The sequence below is a fragment of the Phyllobates terribilis genome, unplaced genomic scaffold (assembly GCF_046119375.1).
Source record: "Phyllobates terribilis strain yellow unplaced genomic scaffold, ASM4611937v1 Scaffold_7__3_contigs__length_470593459, whole genome shotgun sequence".
NCBI lineage: Eukaryota > Metazoa > Chordata > Amphibia > Anura > Dendrobatidae > Phyllobates > Phyllobates terribilis.
This window is the reverse complement of record NW_027362767.1, coordinates 38,109,618-38,130,582: the sequence shown is the minus strand read 5'-3', so window position 1 is coordinate 38,130,582 and position 20,965 is coordinate 38,109,618. Positions and strand designations below refer to the sequence as shown.

The 20,965-nt window shown below is 40.6% G+C and overlaps 1 protein-coding gene across 3 annotated transcripts in view; it reads left to right on the top strand.

The window, feature by feature from the left end:
- EXOC3L4 (exocyst complex component 3 like 4) overlaps positions 1 to 20,965 on the top strand; it is a 485,609-nt gene that overhangs the window by 360,811 nt on the left and 103,833 nt on the right. For all 3 annotated transcript variants that reach the window (XM_073638363.1, XM_073638360.1, XM_073638361.1), the window contains 4 exons: positions 4,835 to 5,384; positions 8,538 to 9,189; positions 15,384 to 15,501; positions 16,612 to 16,740. In XM_073638363.1, coding sequence (XP_073494464.1) covers positions 4,862 to 5,384; positions 8,538 to 9,189; positions 15,384 to 15,501; positions 16,612 to 16,740 — 1,422 coding nt within the window. In that variant the 5' untranslated portion in view covers positions 4,835 to 4,861. The remainder of the gene's footprint in view (positions 1 to 4,834; positions 5,385 to 8,537; positions 9,190 to 15,383; positions 15,502 to 16,611; positions 16,741 to 20,965) is intronic.

Sequence of the window (20,965 nt, the reverse complement as noted above, 5' to 3'; positions counted from 1 at the left end):
ATAATGCCTAAATAGTGTCCACTACAGTAATAGCGCCTAAATAGTGTCCCCTACAGTAATAGTGCCTAAATAGTGTCCCCTACAGTAATAATGCCTAAATAGTGTCACCTACAGTAATAATGCCTAAATAGTGTCACCTACAGTAATAATGCCTAAATAGTGTCCCCTACAGTAATAGCGCCTAAATAGTGTCCCCTACAGTAATAATGCCTAAATAGTGTCCACTACAGTAATAGCGCCTAAATAGTGTCCCCTACAGTAATAGTGCCTAAATAGTGTCCCCTACAGTAATAGTGCCTAAATAGTGTCACCTACAGTAATAATGCCTAAATAGTGTCCCCTACAGAAATAGTGCCTAAATAGTGTCCCCTACAGTAATAATGCCTAAATAGTGTCCCCTACAGTAATAGTGCCTAAATAGTGTCCCATACAGTAATAATGCCTAAATAGTGTCCCCTACAGTAATAATGCCTAAATAGTGTCCCCTACAGTAATAGTGCCTAAATAGTGTCCCCTACAGTAATAATGCCTAAATAGTGTCCCCTACAGTAATAGTGCCTAAATAGTGTCTCCTACAGTAATAATGCCTAAATAGTGTCCCATACAGTAATAATGCCTAAATAGTGTCCCCTACAGTAATAATGCCTAAATAGTGTCCCCTACAGTAATAGTGCCTAAATAGTATCCCCTACAGTAATTATGCCTAAATAGTGTCCCCTACTGTAATAATGCCTAAATAGTGCCCCCTACAGTAATAATGCCTAAATAGTGTCCCCTACAGTAATTATGCCTAAATAGTGCCCCCTACAGTAATAATGCCTAAATGGTGTCCCCTACAGTAATAATGCCTAAATAGTGTCCCCTACAGTAATAATGCCTAAATAGTGTCCCCTACAGTAATTATGCCTAAATAGTGTCCCCTACAGTAATAATGCCTAAATAGTTACCCCTACAGTAATTATGCCTAAATAGTGTCCCATACAGTAATAATGCCTAAATAGTGTCCCCTACAGTAATAATGCCTAAATAGTGCCCCCTACAGTAATAATGCCTAAATAGTGTCCCCTACAGTAATAATGCCTAAATAGTGTCCCCTACAGTAATAATGCCTAAATAGTGTCCCATACAGTAATAATGCCTAAATAGTGTCCCCTACAGTAATAATGCCTAAATAGTGTCCCATACAGTAATAATGCCTAAATAGTGTCCCCTACAGTAATAATGCCTAAATAGTGTCCCCTACAGTAATAATGCCTAAATAGTGTCCCCTACAGTAATAGTGCCTAAATAGTGTCCCCTACAGTAATAATGCCTAAATAGTGTCCCCTACAGTAATAGTGACTAAATAGTGTCTCCTACAGTAATAATGCCTAAATAGTGTCCCATACAGTAATAATGCCTAAATAGTGTCCCCTACAGTAATAATGCCTAAATAGTGTCCCCTACAGTAATAGTGCCTAAATAGTATCCCCTACAGTAATTATGCCTAAATAGTGTCCCCTACTGTAATAATGCCTAAATAGTGCCCCCTACAGTAATAATGCCTAAATAGTGTCCCCTACAGTAATTATGCCTAAATAGTGCCCCCTACAGTAATAATGCCTAAATGGTGTCCCCTACAGTAATAATGCCTAAATAGTGTCCCCTACAGTAATAATGCCTAAATAGTGTCCCCTACAGTAATTATGCCTAAATAGTGTCCCCTACAGTAATAATGCCTAAATAGTTACCCCTACAGTAATTATGCCTAAATAGTGTCCCATACAGTAATAATGCCTAAATAGTGTCCCTTACAGTAATAATGCCTAAATAGTGCCCCCTACAGTAATAATGCCTAAATAGTGTCCCCTACAGTAATAATGCCTAAATAGTGTCCCCTACAGTAATAATGCCTAAATAGTGTCCCATACAGTAATAATGCCTAAATAGTGTCCCCTACAGTAATAATGCCTAAATAGTGTCCCATACAGTAATAATGCCTAAATAGTGTCCCCTACAGTAATAATGCCTAAATAGTGTCCCATACAGTAATAATGCCTAAATAGTGCCCCCTACAGTAATAATGCCTAAATAGTGTCCCCTACAGTAATTATGCCTAAATAGTGCCCCCTACAGTAATAATGCCTAAATAGTGTCCCCTACAGTAATAATGCCTAAATAGTGTCCCCTACAGTAATAATGCCTAAATAGTGCCCCCTACAGTAATAATGCCTAAATAGTGTCCCCTACAGTAATTATGCCTAAATAGTGCCCCCTACAGTAATAATGCCTAAATAGTGTCCCCTACAGTAATTATGCCTAAATAGTGTCCCCTACAGTAATAATGCCTAAATAGTGTCCCCTACAGTAATTATGCCTAAATAGTGTCCCATACAGTAATAATGCCTAAATAGTGTCCCCTACAGTAATAATGCCTAAATAGTATCCCCTACAGTAATAATGCCTAAATAGTGTCCCCTACAGTAATAATGCCTAAATAGTGTCCCCTACAGTAATAATGCCTAAATAGTGTCCCCTACAGTAATAATGCCTAAATAGTGTCCCCTACAGTAATAATGCCTAAATAGTGTCCCCTACAGTAATAGTGCCTAAATAGTGTCCCATACAGTAATTATGCCTAAATAGTGTCCCCTACAGTAATAATCCCTAAATAGTGTCCCCTACAGTAATAATGCCTAAATAGTGTCCCCTACAGTAATTATGCCTAAATAGTGTCCCATACAGTAATAGTGCCTAAATAGTGTCCCCTACAGTAATAATGCCTAAATAGTGTCCCATACAGTAATAATGCCTAAATAGTGTCCATTACAGTAATTATGCCTAAATAGTGTCCCATACAGTAATAATGCCTAAATAGTGTCCCATATAGTAATAATGCCTAAATAGTGTCCCATTTAGTAATAATGCCTAAATAGTGCCCCCTATAGTTATAATGCCTAAATAGTGTCCCCTACAGTAATAATGCCTAAATAGTGTCCCATACAGTAATAATGCCTGAATAGTGGTCCATACAGTAATAATGCCTAAATAGTGTCCCATACAGTAATAATATCTGAATAGTGGTCCATACAGTAATAGTGCCTAAATAGTGTCCCATACAGTAATAATGCCTAAATAGTGTCCCATACAGTAATAATGCCTGAATAGTGGTCCATACAGTAATAATGCCTAAATAGTGTCCCATACAGTAATAATACCTGAATAGTGGTCTATACAGTAATAATGCCTAAATAGTGTCCCCTACAGTAATAATACCTAAATAGTGTCCCATACAGTAATAATGCCTAAATAGTGTCCCCTACAGTAATAGTGCCTAAATAGTGTCCCCTACTGTAATAATGCCTAAATAGTGTCCCCTACAGTAATAATGCCTAAATAGTGTCCCCTACAGTAATAGTGCCTAAATAGTGTCCTCTACAGTAATAATGCCTAAATAGTGTCCCCTACAGTAATAATGCCTAAATAGTGTCCCCTACTGTAATAGTGCCTAAATAGTGTCCCATACAGTAATAATGCCTGAATAGTGGTCCATACAGTAATAGTGCCTAAATAGTGTCCCCTACAGTAATAATGCCTAAATAGTGTCCATACAGTAATAATGCCCAAATAGTGTCCCCTACAGTAATAATGCCTAAATAGTGCCCCATACAGTAATAATACCTGAATAGTGGTCCATACAGTAATAATGCCTAAATAGTGTCCCCTACAGTAATAATGCCTAAATAGTGTCCATACAGTAATAATGCCCAAATAGTGTCCCCTACAGTAATAATGCCTAAATAGTGTCCCCTACAGTAATAATGCCTGAATAGTGGTCCATACAGTAATAATGCCTAAATAGTGTCCCCTACAGTAATAATGCCTGAATAGTGGTCCATACAGTAATAGTGCCTGAATAGTGGTCCATACAGTAATAATGCCTAAATAGTGTCCCCTACAGTAATAATGCCTGAATAGTGTCCCCTACAGTAATAATGCCTGAATAGTGGTCCATACAGTAATAATGCCTAAATAGTGTCCCCTACAGTAATAATACCTGAATAGTGGTCCATACAGTAATAATGCCTAAATAGTGTCCCCTACAGTAATAATGCCTGAATAGTGGTCCATACAGTAATAGTGCCTGAATAGTGGTCCATACAGTAATAATGCCTAAATAGTGTCCCCTACAGTAATAATGCCTGAATAGTGTCCCCTACAGTAATAATGCCTGAATAGTGGTCCATACAGTAATAATGCCTAAATAGTGTCCCCTACAGTAATAATACCTGAATAGTGGTCCATACAGTAATAATGCCTAAATAGTGTCCCCTACAGTAATAATGCCTAAATAGTGTCCATACAGTAATAATGCCCAAATAGTGTCCCCTACAGTAATAATGCCTAAATAGTGTCCCCTACAGTAATAATGCCCAAATAGTGTCCCCTACAGTAATAATGCCTAAATAGTGTCCCCTACAGTAATAATGCCTGAATAGTGGTCCATACAGTAATAGTGCCTAAATAGTGTCCCATACAGTAATAATACCTGAATAGTGGTCCATACAGTAATAATGCCTAAATAGTGTCCCATTTAGTAATAGTGACTGAGTCTTGTTCCAGGCAATAAAAAGTGCTCTCCCTATTGCTCCATCTATGGACCCCAGAGGAGCTGAAGTGGCGGCTTACATGGTGGACCTACCCATGTCCTGGCGTTTACCAGCTCACATAACGTAACACTAGAGATACACCTAAACATTTACGATGAGTTCTGGCTCTGACAACACTCGGGGGATCTTGACATTCCCCCCACTGTCTTGATAGCATCAAACACTTGTATGTTTTATATCATCAGGTACAGGCCCAGGGATAGTAGACCACTATGGAGTCCTCGGCAAATGGATCCTACCCAAAACCTACAGAAGACGGTCAACTGCACAAAGTAGACAATGGGAATCTCCAGAAGCCCTTGCAGAAAAATCAAAGCTTTCTGAAAAAAATTGACAATTTTCGAAAGAGTAAAAGAAATCAGAAATTGAGTGAAGAAAAAGAACCAAATTCTCCAGAAAAGCTGGAACCGCAACTCGGAAAAGATCAGAATGCGAGATCCAGTAAACGTTCCATAAAAAGACAGAGCTGCGTAGACGAACCTGGCTCTCCAGACAAGGTGGAAGGTTTTGGGTCATTGGTATCCAGATTAAGCAAGAAGAGCCCAAACAAACTGGAGAAAAAAGAAGAACCCAGCTCTCCAGAAAGTAAAGGACCCGAAGAAACGAGTTCTCTGGTGGACAAACTGAGGAGAAGCGTGAGAGCGAAGAAGAAGGTGGACTACAACGGAGCTGAGAAGAATGCTACGTCAGAGGAACCAAAGCGTGAAGACAAGGAGGAACCTCAGATGTTGTCAGGTAAGGTGGTCCAATGCTGGTGCTGGCATCTACTATCAAAATGGGATGGTTCCTGAAATAATTGGTTCATTTTTGGTGACTTTTTTAGGTAGGACAGAGGTAACCTTTTGTGGAAGCCAACCTATAAAAGGGGTCAAATAAGTAGGATGTGTCTAGGATATTGTCACTCCAATGTTGGCTTTGGGAAGTCCCTCTTAGAAAAGTCCCATAACTATAATTTAATCACATTTTCCCCTAGTGATCAGTTATGATTGTGACTGAACTAGACAGCAAGTGTTGTATTTTAATGCAGCACCCCCAGTGGAGAAACGGAGCATTACACAGTTCTCATTTAAATCAATTTGTGTGTGGCATGGACCTGTTGGGTCCTCCAGAGAGAGACATAATTTTTGTAGTTGCACTTTGGTATCACTTTTATAGATGAGGATCCTGGAATGGGGGAACCTTCTCTATTAATTCAGAATTCTCGGGATGAGCGAATCTGCAAAAATTCATATTTTCTGATTCGCTATATTTCTTCCCAGAAATTCAATTTGAGTTAAATGAGTAGAAAATAAACTCTGGGGTCTCTCAAAAGAATTATGAATGTAGGGTAAAAAAAACTATATTCCCTTGGTCGTCACCTATTTCGTCGATAAGCTGTGCTCCGGTCTGGGGTTTTCTGGCGGCCGCCATCTTTGGTGTCTCTTGCGCTGACTAGGTTCCACAACGGCTTCATGAATGCCAAAGATGGTGAGTGCCATAGGATGCCGAAAATGGCGAAAAAGTAGAGACTGGACTGAAGAACATGACTGGATTGGAGAGAGGCTGCCCGGTGGGACAGGTGACGGCCGGGTGGGCAGATTTTTTTTTTGACCCCTTTTTCTTCCTGTGATATAGCAGCCAGCATCAATTTTGCCAAAAGTGAAAACACAAAAAAAAATTCAGATATGGCCGAATCCAAAGTTGTGGATTTTTTCAACAGATTATACGCACATCCGGAGCAAAATCTGTACCTGCAAAATAGGTATAAAATAAAAACAAAGTGTATTCTCACTTTACCAATTTTCTGCCGCTCCGCTGCCGGGGTTTGTTACAGGAGCGGCAGAAAATTGGTAAAGTGAGAATACACTTTGTTTTTATTTTATACCTATTTTGCAGGTAAAACAAACACAACAAAGTGATTTCTCACTTTACCAATTTTCTGCCGCTCCTGTGACAAATCCTGGCAGCAGAGCGGCAGATAATTACCAAGGTGAGAATACAGATCTTTATTATTTTTTACACTGTTTTCTATACGTGGATTTTACTAAGGATCCACAATAAAATGGGACATTTGCTGCAGGATCAGGGACAGGGTCATCAGAAGGTGAATGTTATCGACTTCTGTTTCAGTGTAAATTATTATTATTATTATAGCGCCATTTATTCCATGGCGTTTTACATGTGAGAAAGGGGTATACATTCATGAACTATTACAAAGATCTTTAACAAAACGTGACAGCGACTGGTACAGGAGGAGCGAGGACCCTGCCCGCGAGGGCTCACAGTCTACAAGGGATGGGTGAGGATACAGTAGGTGAGGGTAGAGCTGGTCGTGCAGCGGTATGGTGGAGCGAGGGTGAGTGCAGGTTGTACGCTGGGTCGGAAGAGGTAGGTCCTCAGGTTTCTTTTGAAGGTTTCCACGGTAGGCGAGAGTATGATGTGTTGGAGTAGAGAGTTCCAGAGTAGGGGGGATGCACGGGAGAAATCTTGTATGCGATTGTATAAAGAGGAGATGAGAGGGGAGTAGAGAAGGAGATCTTGTGAGGATCGGAGGCTGCGTGCAGGTATGTACCGGGAGACTAGGTGTACAGTACAGTCAATACACTTCATTGTATCTTATGGTCCCCGGATAACTGTATAGACTTGTGTGGAATGCAAAGTATGTGCAAAGAAGTCATAGTCAAGGTCTGCAGCCACCCGGAATTCAGCGCAAGACACATGATGCAATCTGAAGGAGGATTGAGACCAAACCTCAGGGCAACAAAATGCAAAAGCAAATCATGGCTTACAGTTAGGTTCTCACGGGTCGGGCTTGCAGATGAAAATCTGTATGGAAATCTGCACCAAATCACATGGATTTTGGTGCAGATTTTCTTGCTGTTTTGCCAAAGGATAAAAACTGATCTAGGGTACGTTCACACAGAGTTTTTTTTAATGTGTTTTTTTGTGCAGATTCTGCACAAAAATCAAAATAAAAAACTCTTCTAATCCACCTACAACAAACTTCATGAGAAAATACTTCTATAATGCCCCTTTTGCTTTTCACTATTTTGATGTGATATTGTGTATTGTTTGGTGATCAAGTGATTGCCGGTTCCGGTCTCCGAGGAGAACTAATAACAATTACAAGAAATATAAAAAAAACTATTAGAGAATAATTAGAAAAGCATAAAATAAAGTTTAAATCACTCTGCTTTTCATCAAATGTAAAAAGAATCCCCCCCAAAAAAACAAAAAGGAAGGATTTTTTTCTTTAATAAGATATAAAAATATTTATTCTACAAGGTGAACGCTTAAATCCCCAGAATTGACGTTGATTGGTTGCTGCCGTTATCCAAAAAGTCCAATATAAAGTGAGTTTTGATTGGTTGCTGTAAAACCAAAACCCCCAAAATAAGTTCAGAACTGTGTTTTTTGTTTTTGTTTTTTTTTTAACAATTTTACTACATTTGGAATCTTTTTCCCCAAGGGCCAAAATTCCTCCAGAATGATGTGAGAGACTGATAAAGTCACACAAAAAAAAAGTTACTTTTGGTTATTGTTACTAAAGACGGTTCTATAAAATGTTGATTCATGGGGGTGTACCTATTTTTTATACACGGCTTTCTGCATTTTCGCTTAGTTTTTGGCAATTTGTCATGTTTTACGTCTCATCTGAGGTTGGATTTACCTAATTTTAAGGCAGATTTTTATTATGACCTGATACGTAAAACCATAGAGTTCAAAGGGGGTGTACTTACTTTCTTATACGCTGATTTCTGCATTTTTGGTTAATTTTTGGCAATTGGTCATGTTTTACTCCTCATCTGACCTGATGCGTAAAACCATAAAATTTCAAAAGGGGTGTACTTATTTTTTTTCTCATCACCCCATATCATGTTGTTACATATCGATGTTCTCCTCTCCTAGTGATGGAAATAAATGGTCTTATACAAAGCCAAGAACTGATAAAAGCCTTCGAAAACGTAAAACTGATGGAAGATAAACTCCTGGAGGAATGTGGCGCCAACGACTTCCATGAGAACGTGACCGAGTTCACCATACGGGGCAGAGACGTGGACTTGCTCTACGGATCCCTCTTCAATATGATGAGGTCCATCGTGAAGGACTCTCTTGGCCAAGACCAGGTGGATGAACCATTGATCTGCTCCGTGCTCTCTGTCATTAAGAAAGAAGCAGAAGCCCACAAAAATCCAATAAAGACCCCTGTAAATTCTGAAATCCCCCTCCTCGGCCAACCAAGGGGGTGGAAAAAGTTATGGAAAGAGGCAGTAAAGGACAGCGTGAGCAAAAGGGTAGAGTCGCTGCCCCTGAAGGACGAAGAGAAGGGTTGGCTGATGACTCATCTGGAGACTCTCAAGTCAACTACTATGGAAGACTTGAAGAAAGTGAAGAATTCCCTGAGAGCCCTGTACCCCGAGGAGTACGACGTGTGCGGGACCTACGTGAGGAGTTATCAGGACGCTCTGACCTCACACCTACAGAAAAATCTCCTACCTGCCGCCTCGGAGTTCAGTCAACTGTACGGTCTGCTGGACTGGATAATGAATCAGTACGAAAGGTAGGAGACTAACAACACCGGTCATGCAGGGGTTAAAATAAAATAACGATCTGTTGTTCCGTAAAAGATACAAAATAAAAAAACAGAATAGATAAAGGAAATGTGTCATCATAAAACGACTTAATGTTTTATCAGGATTTTATATTAAATTTATTTTCCCCACAATCTTTATAAAAATAACAGTAACAAGTCTTGCAATTCTCACACCGGCCACCGGGGCATTTTTAGACTCTAACGTCCTGTTTCAGGAAATTCACACATACATTAACAGCAATTATCAGACTCAGACCATATATTATGTATCAAAGCATCTAATGAGCATGTGCAAAGATCATTGGGAAGGGGAGGGGAGGAGGTGAGCTGTGACATCACCTATAGTGAATGGTGCATCCTGTGTTATCTACTGTATATAGAGGTGTTATCAGTCATTGTACAGGAGGAGGAGGTGAGCTGTGACATCACCTATTGTGAATGGTTGATCCTGTGTTACAATCTGTATAAAGAGGGGTTATCAGTCATTGTCCAGGAGAAGGAGGAGAGCTGTGACATCACCTATTGTGAATGGCAGATCCTGTGTTATCTACTGTATATAGAGGTGTTATCAGTCATTGTACAGGAGGAGGAGGTGAGCTGTAACATCACCTATTGTGAATGGTTGATCCTGTGTTATCTACTGTATATAGAGGTGTTATCAGTCAGTGTGAAGGGAGGAGGAGGAGGTGAGCTGTGACATCATCTATTGTGATTGGTGGATCCTATGTTATCTACTGTATATAGAGATGTTATCAGTCATTGTACAGGAGGAGGAAAGGTGAGCTGTGACATCACCTATTGTGAATGGTGGATACTGTGTTACAATCTGTATATAGAGATGTTATCAGTCATTGTTATCCTGACTGTGATGATAATGAGACTTCTGAAAACTCTTCCTGAAACAACATAACATTAGATTCTAAAAAAGCACTATTTGCTAATTTGAAAATTGCAAAAATACTCATTTTGTTTTTTTAATAGAGCTCATGATATATAAAAAAAAAGATTTCCAAAAATATTTAAAAAAATACATGAAACACAAAAACTTGATTTAAAGAACGGTTGTTTTCAGATGATACATTTCCTTTAGGATCCTGAGCAGAGAGACCCCCTGACATGGAGTACATAGATCTCCAGTGGGGGCTGTAGAGATACTGGTCGCACCTATAGGGTGACCCTATAGCACTTTTGCCTGATAAGATGTGAACAGTGACCTATGGCAGGTGCGGCTCGTGACAGATTTTGCGCTGGGGATCAGATGCTTCACGTTCCACCTCTGCTAAGGGAACAGTCACTTATGTAACATTTGCCAATAGGTCTTTTCTCCAGGATCAGGGCTCAGCCATATATGACAGAGGAGGAATGGAGCGAGCGCAGCATGCACGGTCACGTCTTCAATCACAGTTCCCATTCCTGAGATTCTATCAATATCCCTTATAAAATAAATCAGTAGTAGAAAACCTTGCCATATCTCCTATTAGGGAAAAGTGTCCTTGTCCTCACTTCCCATCAGCCTGTAAATCCCCTTTCCCTGTAGGATCCCTATAGATATTCAGAAAGCTTCCAAGTTACTAGAAAATCCATCTACAGTAATATAGTAACAAAAAAAAGGGGAGAGGAGGGGGATGCAGCTGCAGGTTACAGCTCGCTGTGGTCCTCACACTGTAGAGCTGCATAGTTGTCCCTTTAGTTTTCTATAAAAGATACTTTTCTATCATTTTTACCAATGTGACCAGACTCAACTTTACTGGACAGTTTTGAGTTAAAGTGGATTTTTTTTGTATGATCTAAGTTAAGGGTCATTTAATTTGCCTTTTGCAGAATGCTGGGTCTGAAGCCTTCCCATCATGCATCACACTGTAGACAAAGCTCAAATCCCCTCCATCCACCCAAATCATCCATAGAGTTACATAATAAAATTCTGCTTATCTGCAGTCACCACTGGGGGGAGCTAACTGCATACAGTAATTCATTTGCTAGGAGCTCCCTCAGGTGGTGGTTGTGAGGAGCTGCAGTTTTATATTAAACTAAGAAAAATAGCAGATCATGTTCTGCAACCCAAAACCAGTGCTGTAAAGGGTTACACGGCGCAGATCACGTGTCAGGTGCAGTTTGGAGTCTTATATGGAGCAAATGGACCTTTTAAGCCTAGGACAAAGGGGCAACTTTCACTTCTGCACCCTTATAGCTCTGCCCCTGACTAATCCCTACAGGGAGCAGAGTATTCCCATACTGTATCCCCCGCACATGTCTCCGGGGTCCGGCCTGCAGCTTCTCCTTTATGTTCCTGCACTTATCATTTCACATCTATTTAGCGGCTGCGTTCGCTTCTTGTTTCCCCATCGCAGCCACAAATAACACAAAGGTCGGGAAACGCTGCGAATCCTATCAGCCGCGGCTGCTGCAAATAAAGAAACTTCCCCATCACTTTACTTGTTTTTCACGTTGTTACCAGCGTCAGCGCCGCGATGTCACCGGGTATAAATAATCTATATACTGTCTATATACTCAGTGTATCCACGAGGAGCCAGACAAAGGGCTGAAAATGCCACCGGAGTCCATCTGCTTATCTGTCTCCTGTCTGTACATTATCTATATAATATCTATCATCTATCTATCTATCTATCTATCATCTATCTATCTATTATCTATCTATTATCTATCTATCATCTATCTATCTATCATCTATCTATCTATTATCTATCTATCTATTATCTATCTATCATCTATCTATCTATCATCTATCTATCATCTATCTATCTATTATCTATCTATCATCTATCTATCATCTATCTATCTATCATCTATCTATCTATCTATCATCTATCTATCTATCATCTATCTATCTATCATCTATCTATTATCTATCTATCTATTATCTATCTATTATGTATCTATTATCTATCTATCTATTATCTATCTATCTATTATCTATCTATCATCTATCTATCTATCTATTATCTATCTATCTATTATCTATCTATCTATCTATCTATTATCTATCATCTATCTATCTATCTATCTATTATCTATCTATTATCTATCTATTATCTATCTATCATCTATCTATTATCCATTATCTATCTATTATCTATCTATTATCTATCTATCTATTATCTATCTATCTATTATCTATCTATCTATCTATTATCTATCATCTATCTATTATCTATCTATTATCTATCTATTATCTATCTATCTATTATCTATCTATCTATCTATTATCTATCTATCTATTATCGATCATCTATCTATTATCTATCTATCTATTATCTATCTATTATCTATCTATTATCTATCATCTATTATCTATCTATTATCTATCTATCTATCATCTATCTATTATCTATCTATCTATTATCTATCTATCTATCTATCTATTATCTATCTATTATCTATCTATTATCTATCATCTATTATCTATATATCTATTATCTATCTATTATCTATCTATTATCTATCTATCTATCTATTATCTATCTATCATCTATCTATCTATTATCTATCTATCATCTATCTATTATCTATCTATCTATCTATTATCTATCTATCTATTATCTATCTATCTATTATCTATCTATCTATCTATTATCTATCTATTATCTATCTATCATCTATCTATATATCATCTATCTATTATCTATCTATTATCTATCATCTATCTATTATCTATCTATCTATTATCTATCTATCTTTCTATTATCTATCTATCTATCTATTATCTATCTATCTATTATCTATCTATCTATCTATTATCTATCTATTATCTATCTATCATCTATCTATATATCATCTATCTATTATCTATCTATTATCTATCTATTATCTATCATCTATCTATTATCTATCTATCTATTATCTATCTATTATCTATCTATTATCTATCTATCTATCTATTATCTATCTATCTATCATCTATCTATCTATCTATCTATCTATCTATCTATCTATTATCTATCTATTATCTATCTATTATCTATCTATTATCTATCATCTATCTATTATCTATCTATCTATTATCTATCTATTATCTATCTATCATCTATCTATTATCTATCTATCTATTATCTATCTATCTATTATCTATCATCTATCTATTATCTATCTATCTATTATCTATCATCTATCTATTATCTATCTATCTATTATCTATCATCTATTATCTATCTATTATCTAACTTATTGCAGATGTATATGTCATTGGTATTATACTCGGGATGTTTTTCTTTTTCTCCTGCGCCTCTCTGTCCCTGAGTTATGACCTTTTCTTCCCTGTGGGCGTGTCCTGACGAAGAGTTGAGAACCACACCCAATTGGCTAACAAGACTAGATTTATATACAGGGAAGAAGATGCCGTATCTCAGGAACAGAGAGGCGTAGAAACAAAAGAAAAACATCGCCGGATTCAGGAGAACAGCGGCGTTTACACCAGGTAAAATAATACAGATTTATGGAAAGTTATTTTACTCTTCTCCTGTACCCGGATGGTTAATATCCATGGGTTAGATAGATTTACATTAGAAATCCAGGAATGATTAATCCGCCGGCGGCACACTGTGACGACACGCGTCCTCGTGCTGCATTAAGTGCTTTCTCCGCACCTGTAATCACGGCTCGGGCGCTCGGCGTTTATGAGCCTCCGTCGGGAGGAAAGTGCATTTATCAGCACGGAGCCGAGTCAGGGGGATAAGAGGGAACCGTGAGAGCCACTTCCCATATTGGTTGAGGGTCCTTCTGTCAGAGCGTCACCCCCGAGCCGTCACCGTGGCAACAGATCTGCCGCCATCTCTGACAATCTGATATCTGAAGAGGGTAAAACACTGACGCGAAAACGAGTGCAGTCATCTGCGATCACCTCTGAGGTGGAGAATCTATTACAATCCCCAGAAAATGTAAACCCCTGACTCATCTACGTCTGCCAGCGACACCATCGCTCTCGCTGCTCGTCTATCCATAATGACTCTTCAGCTTTCAGAAAACTACAACTCCCAGCATGCCCTGCCTGCTAATAGTCACAGAAACACCACCAGTCCACGGAATTCATTGCATCCATTCTAGCTGCTACCAAGAGATCTGCAACCATCCAGCTATTGCAAAACAACAACTCCCAGCATGCCCTGACAGTGAGCGGCTGCTATGGCATGCTGGGGGTTGTAGTTATGCAATAATTGGACGGTCATAAATTATTTGAATGGCTGCCCTTTACTCCCCCCCCCCCAGGGAGCTAATTCACAACCATTGGCAATACAGCTTGCGAAACTACAACTCCCTGCATATTCTGATAGTTTTCCGCTGCGCTGGGATGCTGGGAGTTGTAGTTTTGCTGCAGCTGGATGGTCACAGATTAATGACCACTCAACCAGCATGTTTGTCTTTATGTACAACCCGTGACCCTCCATCTTTTGCAAAACTACAGTTCCCAACTTTCCGCTGCAATGGGATGCTGGGAGTTGTAGTTTTGCTGTAGCTGGGTGGTCACAGATTAAAGACCTCTGGACCATTATGCCTGAGATTAATCTCCTGGAATGGCAGTGTAAAACCAGTGACTCTTCACCTTTTGAAAAACTACAACTCCCAGCCCTCCAGTGTCATGGCATGCTGGGAGCTGTAGTTTTACTATAGCTGGATGGTCACAGATTAAACATCCCTCTGGGTAGTGACTGGTATTGCTGTCCCAGAGTGGCAGCTTCCAATGTAAGACACTCCAGCTTTCGCAAAACCACAACTCCCAGTTTCCAGCTGTCAGTGGATGCTGAGAGTTATAGTTTTTGCCATAGCTGGAGGGTCACAGATTAAAGACCCCGTCTGATCATCAACCAGTATAGTTGTCGTTAATCTCCCAGAATGGTAGTTTACAATTTGTAACTCATAAGATTTTGTAAAACTACAACCCTCAACCTTCAGCGGTCATTGCAATACTACAACTCTCAGCAATGCCCTCTCAGGACTTGATCCTTCAATCCTCCTCTTCTGTCCAGTAGGAATTCCTTATTCTATCTGGGTTTCGGAAAGCTGGGTGGCAACCATTGTAGCAATCTCCTGGAGCAGCGTTGTGAAACTACAACTCCCAGCATGTCCTCGGAGTTGTATCCCCTGCTTTTCCTGGTACAGATGCAGAAAAGCCTCATTATGACTCATTTTGCCTGTTTAACCCCTTGCAGTGATAAGTTTATGGGAAATCCGGAACTTCACAAAGAAATTAACCCCTTCAGTCTTCGCCCTCTGCTGGAAGGAGAAGGTCTTGAAAAACTGAAAAAAGATTATAACCGCACTTTGCAGGTAATGTTGAAGAATATTATCTGTCCTTTCTGTAATGCAAATATTAAAGGGGTTGTCCAGGATTACAAAAAATATGGCTGCTTTATTCCCAAAACAGCGCCACCCCTGCCCACAGGTTATGTGTGGTATTGCAGCTTATCCATCATTCACTTCAATGGAGCAGAACTGTAAGGCCAGATTGAACAAGTGGAAAACATGTGGGGCTGCTTTTGGAAGTAAAGTATTTTTTTAACCCTTGGTGTAATTAAGGTTTCAGATCACCACAAACCCCAACAGACAAAGCAGCTGAGCTGGAGCCAGAGACCAGAGCAGTTTTCTAATGGAGTGTAACCAAAAACTCTAAAAACTAGAAATAAAAGTTTTAGCTGGAGAAATCCTTCAGAAAATAAAGGGTTAATCTCCTGCTGATCAGTGATCACTGGGAGGTCCGCCACTGATTCTGAGAATGGAGGAGGGGAGGCAGATTTTGGGATCTACCATCAGGATCTACCATGGATCCTGTAAATGCAGGAATCAGCGTTTCTTCAGCACTGCATCCTCTTCACACTTTGTTTTTTTTAATCAGTACAGCGTCAGGAAAATCAGTAAAGAGGATGCAACAATGAAGCAGAGATGTGGCCCCTTCAATCTCAGAATTTTTGGATTCCCATAGATTGGACCTCCAGCAATCACTAAATGATGCCGTATTTACTTACGGAGATGGCAGTACCCTTTTAACTAAAAAAGGATTTTTTGCTGCCACCACTAGGGGGAGCTCACTGCATATGAGTTTGTACTGCATCCCAATGTAATAATCAGTATGTAATAAGTTGCCCCTAGTGGTGGCTACAGGAATAAGCTATGACGATGTAATGGGGAGTAATGGCAGCAGTTCAGAGCTTAGACCCTCTTACCAGGGATCATCTCACCGGTGTGCTGATTGACCAGTGTGATCGCCTACTGAGTCCACTGATGCTGGTCTATACTACATCCACTTCTTACTGATAAAGAAAAGTCTATATAGAAACCACTTCTTCCCCATATAGAGCTCTGGACACAACTTCCGCATCACCTTATGTCATACACAATGGGGCTTTCATATACGGTGACTCCTAGCATCCTTCCTTCTAGGAAACAATCAGGACGTATCTGAACAACATCATAGAAATGGAGAAGAAGAACTGGGAGAATGGAGAAGAGGTGGAGAAACTAATATTGACAGACAGCTGCCACCTCCCCATCTACACGGACATTGAGGAGGTGAGTGTGCCGGGGTCTAATCATGCATGCTCCTCTCGACTAGGACGGGCCGTCACCCCCGTGTGATCTGGTTGGCATGAAACAATTGTCTTGGGAACAAAGACTAAAAGCTTGAAGACATCTTTAAGTCAATGGTATCTGGTTTCTGTTACCATTGAATGTCGTAAGACGTTCAGCCACAACTCAAACCTATGCTATTCCAGAGGACAAATATTATATCACGGCTCTTTCCTTGTACTAGATTATTATTACATATGGACTGCTATAATGATTATGAGATGACTCTGCCAACAATGTCCCATTCTAAAGATAATGAGATGACTCTGCCGACAATGTCCCATTCTAAAGATAATGAGATGACTCTGCCAACAATGTCTCCTCTAAAGATAATGAGATGACTCTGCCGACAATGTCTCCTCTAAAGATAATGAGATGACTCTGCCGACAATGTCTCCTCTAAAGATAATGAGATGACTCTGCCAACAATGTCCCATTCTAAAGAAAATGAGATGACTCTGCCGACAATGTCCCATTCTAAAGATAATGAGATGGCTCTGCCGACAATGTCCCATTCTAATGATAATAAGATGACTCTGCCATCAATGTCACATTCTAACGATAGTGAGATGACTCTGCCGACAATGTCCCTTTCTAATGATAATGAGATGACTCTGCCAACAATTTCCCATTCTAAAGATAATGAGATGACTCTGCCGACAATGTCCCATTCTAAAGATAGTGAGATGACTCTGCCGACAATGTCCCATTCTAATGATAATAAGATGACTCTGCAGACAATGTCCCATTCTAATGATAATGAGATGACTCAGAAAATGTCCTCCTCTGCTGATAATGAGCTGACTCTGTTGACAATGTCCTCCTCTAATAATATTGAGATGACTGAGAACAATGTTTTCCTCTACTGGTAATGAGATGACTCTGCCGACAATGTCCCATTTTACTGATGAGATGACTCTGCAGACAATGTCCCATTCTAATGATAATGAGATGACTCTGCCGACAATGTCCCATTCTAAAGATAATGAGATGACTCTGCCGACAATGACCCATTTTACTGATGAGATGACTCTGCAGACAATGTCCCATTCTAATGATAATGAGATGACTCTGCCCGTAATGTCCTATTCTACTGATAATTAGATGACACTGCCAATAATGTCCCATTCTAAAGATAATGAGATGACTCTGCCGACAATGTCCCATTTTGCTGATAATAAAATGACTCAGAAAATATCCTCCTCTGCTGATAATGAGATGACTCTGTTGACAATGTCCCATTTTACTGATGAGATGACTCTGCAGCAATGTCCCATTCTAAAGATAATGAGATGACTCTGCCGACAATGTCCCATTCTAAAGATAATGAGATGACTCTGCAGACAAAGTCTCATTCTAAAGATAATGAGATGACTCTGCCGACAATTTCCCATTCTAAAGCTAATGAGATGACTCTGCCGACAATGTCTCATTCTAAAGATAATGAGATGACTCTGCCAACAATGTTCCATTCTAAACATAATAAGGTGACTCTACCGACAATGTCTCATTCTAAAGCTAATGAGATGACTCTGCCGACAATGTCTCATTCTAAAGATAATGAGATGACTCTGCCGACAATGTCTCATTCTAAAAATAATGAGATGACTCTGCCGACAATGTTCCATTCTAAACATAATAAGGTGACTCTACCGACAATGTCTCATTCTAAAGCTAATGAGATGACTCTGCCGACAATGTCTCATTCTAAAGATAATGAGATGACTCTGCCAACAATGTCTCATTCTAAATATAATGAGATGACTCTGCCGACAATGTCCCATTCTAAAGATAATGAGATGGCTCTGCCGACAGTGTCTCATTCTAAAGATAATGAGATGGCTCTGCCGACAATGTCACATTCTAAAGATAGTGAGATGACTCTGCAGACAATGTCCCATTCTAATGATAATGAGATGACTCAGAAAATGTCCTCCTCTGCTGATAATGAGATGACTCTGACAATGTCCTCCTTCAATAATAATGAGATGACTCTGAGAACAATGTTTTCCTCTACTGGTAATGAGATGACTCTGCAGCAATGTCCCATTCTAAAGATAATGAAATGACTTTACCGACAATGTCCCATTCTATTGATAATGAGATGACTCTGCTGATACAATCACAGTCTACACAGTAAACCTGACAAGTAATCTGCAGAAAACAGAAAATGTCTACTGAATTTACACTCTAAAGGCCAGTGTGAAAATTGGAATTTTTCAGTATTTCTCTTAAAATGGATGACCTGATCAAATCTGAAAAAAATATCCAATTCTGATGGAATAACCCTTTAAGTACCGGTCTAGTTTTCGTTGTTCACCTCGAAGCCGGGTCTCGTTACGTTCATGAAACTCCAGTTTACCAGTCTTCTTGCACTTTGATACCTGAAAACAATTTATGTTCCTGAAGGTTTTCTCCGGTATTAAATATTTTGGCGTTTACCTTGTTGAATAAAGCGAAGCTGGCGGTTAATATTTTACTACTTCCGCCCAGAGACTCTTGCGGATGATGGGGGTATTTACAGCCGCTAAGTGGCAGAGCGCGAGAGATGGGGGGTTTGGAAACTGCAATTTCAGACCCATTTGCATTTCAATGGCCGGTACGTTGGCATCACAATAGCGGATCCGCCAGCGGACAAAGCGTTTTAATTGTTGGAGTCAAGAAATTTAAATATCTGACGCCACACAAACACTTTACCCTCTCACTGCCAGGCTGGATTTAAAGGGGAGATGTAAAAGAAAATACTTTCTAAAGAGAGTGAACGCAACTTGATTTTTATTTCTTCTAGGTATTAAAAATCAATGCATGAAATAAATCTTAATTAAGGTTACCGTTCTGTGTATGTGACGCGCCCCCTGGGCCTGTGCTGGGAACCCGGAACCGGGCCTTTTTATAGTATGCTGGGGGTTGTAGTCTTCCGTGGCTGGGACCCGGTCCGTGCCCAGGGCGGTCAAAACAGTGGCAGTCTTGATGTAATAGCAAATGTCCGACTATGCCACCCGTGGGTTGCGGTCAGTGGGGATCGCCGCTGCGCTGCCGACCGCTGAGGCTGATGTTGTTTGCACAGCCGAGTATGGGATAACTCCCCACAGGAGAAGAATTGCCTCAGGGCAGCTAATGTGGATAGTGGGAGTGATGGTGAGAGTGTCCCAGTACTAATGGTGCTGGTGCGGCTATGAAACACAGAGACGTGGGGTGCAGTTTCCAATGCTTTACTCACAGTTGTCATCCAGGTCACTTGTGCACATGAAGGACCGCCTGAGCCATGCTGCGTTCACCAGGCAAGGGACTCGACCAACTCCCAGGCAATTCCAGAGCGCGGCACAGGGCTCCCTTCCTTTCCTTTCTCTGGCCGTCCCCACCAGTGACCCACCTTTGTCCAGCTCCCTCGGGCCTTCTCTGGGCACGCTGATCTCTGCGTCCCTGACCCTATATGGTATGCCTTCCTGGTGGATGTAGTGAGGGGTCGCACCAAGATGTGGTAACAACCTCCGGTCTTTGGCTGAGGAATCTGTTGCCTCCACCAATTTGGGTTCCGGTACCCTGCTCTGCCAACCCTTCACCCTGTCTCTCCTGGGCATATGGGGCTCCTTCGGTCCTCGTGTCTCTGGGCCTTTCTCTGTGTTCCTTGCTTCCTTTCTCCTCTGTTCCAGTTCCTTTCATACTTTTCTTTCCGTTCCTTCTCTTCTCTCTTTCTGCTGTTTCTGGCCTCCACTCCAGGCCTGCCTCTGGAGCTGGGCCCAGACTGAGCCACAGCTCCCTGTCAGCCCTCTCTGGCTGAACTCCTCTCTGAACTGGCTCAACTTCTAAGATGGTGCCCACCTTATATACCTCCTTCTAACACCCGAGCCCAGGTGACTAGCAACCAATGGGCTCCTACCTATGCCCAGAGACCCACCCCTATCTGCTCCTACACCACTGGGTGTACTTTCCCCTCCCCACTCCAGCCAGGGACAGATGCTGTCGTGCCTGCACTTCTGTCTTGTGGGAGCACCGTTGAGCTGTCCCTCGGAAATGGGGTGTGTGTGGTGCATGCAGCCTACCGAGTCCTGGTCCACACTCCATCCTTACCCGGGAGTGGAATATCACACCTCTGGTCTGAGGTGCAATACCCCTGTAGCAGCCGAGCCCTCGGGGTGTTACATTCTCCCCTGGTAAATCGCAGCTC